Genomic DNA, 6162 nt, shown 5'->3' with positions numbered 1-6162 from the left:
GCATTTATTAGCATTTAAAGTTCTCCAAATTTATTTGTCGCTAGGCCTACTTGGGCATAATGAGGCTCCCAAAGTAGGACACGAATTTACATTTCCACAATATGTGTTTAAATACTGCAAATATTCAGGATCCTCACTGACTCGTTACCTTTTTTGTTTTTGCTTATTTTTATTATTATTCACATCCCCTTGGGTTGGTTCACTCATACTGGCTTCATCAGCGTATCACACCAGATCTAGAGGCCCTCCACCTCCTCCTCCTCCAAGCAATACAAAAGGCATAGGAAAAGAAAAAATGGACGACTTAAGTGGTATCCGAAAGGAGAATTTTGAGAACGCAAAAACCTCAGATGGTCGTAGTACTCTGGCCCCAAATGATCTAGCCCTGAGACTGGAACAAAGGATATTGGGATTGCAAGGAGAACTTGAGCAGGTTCGCAACTTGGCAAACTTGTTACTCACCCTAAATGTCCCCAGTCAATACAACATGTGTACAGGGAGCAAAATAGCATCGCTAATGGCCTCGAAATATGGCAGCACCATGGGGGGGGGGGTGTATTGCTAGTATTATCGAGCATGCACCAGCTTTTTCGGAACACCAATTACGGAATGATCAGCAGGAAATACCAATGCATAGATGCGTTCCACCCACTACTACTATCCCATCTTTTTGTATGCCAAGTAGTACAACCACCTCCAGTGGTGTAGAATATGTATTAGACTCCTTTTGTAACAATGTACCACCACCTCCCTATAAAACTGCTCTTTAATTAATATAGACTAATCTTTGGCTGACAAAAAAAAAGTTTAAAATAGAATTAAATTAATTGTTTTATTTTCGGTCCACTTGGGGAAAGGATAAATACCAGGAGAAAACAATAATAAAGTAAACAATTCTCATCTCTCCATCTTCTTTTCCCTCCCTTTTCTTCAATCTTAAATCTCATTGGACCGAAGCTTTTTGGTTGAGTTTGCTTTGTTATTCGGACGGAGTGAATCAATAGTCATTTTTAAGCTTGCTATTTAAAATATATTTATAACTTATAATATATTTAAAGATTAACCATTTTATCTAAACTTCAAGATTAAGTATTCTGAATTTTTGTATCCTGATCGAATTTTTGACCTACTAATTTGGAATTCTAGACTTAGTGTTCTAAATTTTTGAGCTACTAATTATAATTTTAGGATTAAGTACCCTGAATTTCTGAATTGCTAATTTAAAATTTAGGACATAAGATTTAATTTGGACACAATATTCGAACTTTAGGACATGATGTCCTGAAGTTTGAACTTTGAAGTTTAAACTTTAGAACTTCGTGCCCTAAAGTTTGAACGAATTAGTTAATCAGTAAATATATAATAAACTGTGGATATATTTTAAACAACATTCCTAAAATGGCTATATAGTATCATTTCCACTTGTTATTTGAACTTGAAAGTTTGACTCAGCTGATTTATGGGCCTTATATATCACATGGGTTTTGATTTGGACCCATTCATTAGGCCAGTATACTTCTAGCTTTTACTTTGGGCTTGATTTACAAATGCTTTCCTTGATTCCTTCGTTGTTTCATTTTTTGATACCAAGGACAAGGATCTTTGTCTATTTTCTGTAGAGTTTAAGTTGTATGGCTCGATCGAATGAAAGGAGTTCAATGGTATACAAAATATTTATAAAATTAAATTATTTTAAGACAACTATGATTATTATATATCAATTGGTAATTGCATAATTCATAAAAATTATAATTAACATATTATCACAAGTTAATATTCACTGATTATGTAGAAAAAGTTTATATTGATGTAGTTAACTTAAATTCTGTGTGCATATAAATTGAGAAAAGTCAGATAATCTTTCCTCAAAGTGTCTTCCCGGCAAACATGCTTTTTCGACAGTAATGCTTCTACCCATGCTTCCAAGTTTATATTCTTTCTGATGAAGTTCTTTCTATTTTAATTTAAGGAAATTTATGCGTCCAAAACACAAGTAAACTTGTTGAAAGAGTAATACATTTTGTTCGCAGTTTCCATATAATTTAAATCAAAGTCGTAGCATCTAAATGAAACATGCATATATGAAAGTTCCTCTAGGTTTCCAACGCTAAACAGTCGACCTTGTCAGTAGTCATATGTGGCCAATTTTACGAAGAAGCGTTTCAATTATATTCCACAAAAATATCAAGGTCAAGGCGGCTCCTTATTTGGCTAATAAGAGGTACAACTCATTTTTTCTATAAAAAAAAAATACAAAGTCATTGCCTATATATATATATATGTATATATGTATGTATTTCTGACTTTTCCTTATCTACTTTGTCTAGTCCACTTGCTCATATCCATTTGTCGATTTGTCATCTCACATTATTATATCAGTACAACTACATTTAATTGATTTATAAAAAAAATACAGGAAAAAACACTTAGCTGAGTGACACTTGAGAAAAAGTTTTTTCTCATGTTCTCTTCATGAAATAACTTTCTCTAATGCGAATGGAACTCAGAGCTTGGTCCACATCGCCAGAAAAAATGTTCGTAATGAACGGGATCTCTGATGGTCGAGCCTGCCAAGGACACGGAACCTAGCACCGCGTACCCAAGCTAAGGTACTCAGCCTTTGAAAAGGGCCTTTAATTTAATGTGAATTGCGAACAAATCCAAGTCAATGTCTTCTGCACGGTGTCATTTTCTGTGATGTGTTGGAGTTCTCCTTACTAATTAAGTAACTTGTTAGAAGGTAGGTATCAATCTACACTATGTACAGCGGCAGAAACACCCTTTAGAAAAGTATGATGCGACAGCGATACTGTTCTGCAAAAATCTGCTTCATATGTGTATCCATCTCCAACCTTTACCCCATTTTTGATACCTAAAATGGGGATTTTCCCGTTGTGGGGATAACTTACTCCAACCATTCCCCCATTTTTTTTCCCAAACTTTTTTATATTCTTCTAATTCTTTTATATTATATTATTATCTTTCATTTCAATTTCATTTTTTTTAATTTCCATTAAACAAATTCCATCTTTTATTTTTATTAATTTGTAATTTCCATAATTAAAACAATTCCATAAAATTTTAAATAATATAATTTGTAAGCAATTATTATAGATTAACTAATAATTCAAATAAAAGTGAAATCATTGCGATATAAGATTAATTAAATACATATTACATAACGATAAAATTCATTCGAAATACTAGATAAATATTCAACTTCAACCTCTAGTATTCTCCCATAAATTATCTATTAATGCATTACGAAGTGCAAAATCAGCATCTTTGTCCTTAATTCTTCTATGTCGAAATAAAAATTCTTGAAATCGTTGATTTTGATCTACTGCCATTTCTACATAAAAATAATAAATGCACGAAATTAATTTATCAAAATTATACACCAAAGTTAAGATATAATATTAATATTATAAAGACATTACATAAACATAATTAGGTATATATAAAGAGATAAATTAAAAGATTAAATAATAAAATAATAATAAAAAAGTGATGAATAGTAATGGGGGAGATGAATAGTGTACCCCATATTTGAGGGAACACTATTCATCCCCCATTTTGGGGACAAAAATGAGGGAGGATTGGAGCTAAATTCCCCTAAATATTTCCCTCATTATGAGGAATGGGGGCAAGGTTGGAGATGGCCAAATGACTTCTTAAAAAAAGTACTCGTGTATATATGTAAATAATAAACACGCTTTATAACGTACAAATTAAATATTAATTTGAGACTGGAAGTAAAGTCTTAAAATCAACTTAATCTTAGACTTACGGCCTATCTGGTCGTGCTTCTAAAATCAGATTATTTATAAAAATAAAAAAAATAATTTTGGTGAGAAGTAGTTTGTGTTTTGTTAATTGCAATTTGAAAATTACTTTTGAGCATCGATTAAAAGTATTTTTCTCAAAAGTACTTTTGAGAAGTAGTAATGTGTACGCAGACCTTACCCCTACCTTGTAAGGATAGATGGGTTGTTTTCAATAAACCTTCAGCTCAGGATATTTCTGTTTTAACTCAAAAATATTATTATTATTTTTTAAAAGCTTGCCAAACACCTCAATTTTTTAATAAAAAATAATTTTAGGCGAAAAAAATACTTTTGACAAAAAAAAAAAAAAGAGTACATCCAAACAGGCTATTAAACCCACTTACAAATCTTAATGTGAACATATGTAAGTTAATCGACACTGCTTTCTTATATTCTTGCATTCGCCACTTGTTGTAAATATATTAGTTGACTAAAAAATACAATTTTCTTATATTCTATACTGTTTGTTGGTTGGATATAATTTATATGTATACTCTGAAGCGTTCTTCGTATCATAATTAAAATAGAAAAAGTCATATGTCACTATCTAACATTATATTATAGTATTCAAATTTCAAACACGGACATGTAGAAAATTTAAACTTCAAATTAAATTAACACATAACGTTCTTATAAGCTGTTATATACACGCATCGTACACGGCCCCCTCACTCCTTTTCCATCCTCTTAATTCGCTTCTATTTCTCTTCCACCATTCTTTCCCAACCCCGGCCAAAACCTCAAAACAATGAGCAGAAAAAGAAAACTCAGAGACCTTATGGGAATTTTCAAAGACAAAGCCTCACTTATCAAAGCCAACTTATCAACCAAACGCAGCGTTTCATCAATTCAAGTCGCCGTCATACGCGCCACCACCCACGCCTCCGCATCTCCGCCACATGACCACCGCATCTCCGCCATCATCTCTGCCGGCGACAACTCACTCCCTGCCATATATGCATGCATCGAAGCCATCATGGACCGCCTTCACCGCACTCACAATCCATACGTTGCCCTAAAATGCCTTTTTGTATTCCATAACATCTTGGCTAAAGGTTCACTTCTTTACAAAGATCATATATCCTTTTTCCCTTCGTCCGGCGGTCATAATTCTCTAAATCTTTCTGGGTTTTACGACAAATCCGATATCGAAACACGAGAACTCTCTTCGTGGGTACGATGGTACGCTAACGTTTTGGAACGTAACATGATAACGTCTAGGGCTTTGGGTTCTTATATTTCCCCTTCGTCAAGATTATCGATAAACTTCGATAAAATTACAGACAAAAAAGGAAATATTGGTTTCTCTTACAGATCAGATTTTGCAACAGAAATGGAATCTTTGGTGTGTATGGTAGAGGGGATTTGTGAAACGCCAGAGTCACAACATTTCCAAAAAAATGACCTAGTGCATGAGATAATGATATTAGTTGCTGAAGATTATCGTTCAACTCAGTACCATATGATGATCAGACTCGTTGAGTTAGGTGACCGAGTTTCAAGATTGAATTACCTGGATTTGTCCGAGTTGATATTGTCTTTGAAGAGACTTGAGGGATGCAGGAAAAAGTTGAATGAGCTGTTTATAAGAAGAAAGAATGATCTTCTTTGGGAAATGGTGTCTCAAAAGAAAATGGAGATGGAGAAAGTGAAATATGAAAGGGAAAGACAAAGCTTTCTACTATGGAATGTAGATGAAAAGTCTGCTGAGTTAACTCGGTCATCCCAAAAAGTTGCAGGAAATAATTACCAACTTTTGTTTGCTGCTGCATAGAAGTCAATGGTGAAAGTGATTTTTGGGCTTTTGCTTAAGTTTAGAGGCCTGGGCTGGCCTGTTATAACTATGGGTCAGAAGCCCAATTTTTGCCTTCTGCAATTGGAAGCCTATCACAGTTTTCTGTGTTTACAATAATGTTGTGTGTATGGTTTTCATTTGAAAAGGGCTCATTTTGTGTAAATAGGCGCAGCTCTGTTGCTGAAGCTGTTGATTTTGTTTCATACGAGTTTTGTCATTATGAATAAAAATAATTTGATCCAATTTTTTCTTTTTCCAAGAATATTATTTGATGAGAAAACAGTATGTTCAATTTTACTGATAGAAATCTAATAACTGAGTGTTCGAGCTGGATAGGTAATACGTCCATAAGAACAAGATCATACAAAACGTATTGCTTTAACTTCCCAGCTTTAGTTTAGCATAAGGTACACACCTTTTCACCCTTATTAGGGTAGCAATTATCATTTCCTATAAACCTAAAATTGAACAAAAGAAATACTCCCTCTATCCCAAAAAGATGATTTTTTTTTTATTTTTTTTTTGCTTTTGAGAATCAAA

At 33.4% G+C, this 6162-nt stretch overlaps 1 protein-coding gene across 1 annotated transcript; it reads left to right on the top strand.

The window, feature by feature from the left end:
- Positions 1 to 4423: 4423 nt before the first annotated feature.
- LOC107787328 (putative clathrin assembly protein At4g40080) lies at positions 4424 to 5865 on the top strand. Its single transcript, XM_016608879.2, has one exon. It carries the CDS (start codon positions 4576 to 4578, stop codon positions 5599 to 5601), a length of 1026 nt encoding a protein of 341 aa, XP_016464365.1. The 5' UTR covers positions 4424 to 4575; the 3' UTR covers positions 5602 to 5865.
- Positions 5866 to 6162: the final 297 nt, after the last annotated feature.

The sequence above is a fragment of the Nicotiana tabacum genome, chromosome 16 (genome assembly GCF_000715075.1).
Source record: "Nicotiana tabacum cultivar K326 chromosome 16, ASM71507v2, whole genome shotgun sequence".
In the NCBI taxonomy this organism is placed as follows: domain Eukaryota; kingdom Viridiplantae; phylum Streptophyta; class Magnoliopsida; order Solanales; family Solanaceae; genus Nicotiana; species Nicotiana tabacum.
This window is presented reverse-complemented; position numbering and strand designations above follow the sequence as displayed.

What these genes read in the sequence shown, in the direction of transcription:
- LOC107787328 (XM_016608879.2), top strand. Translation starts at nt 4,576, where the DNA reads ATGAGCAGAAAAAGAAAACTCAGAGACCTTATGGGAATTTTCAAAGAC.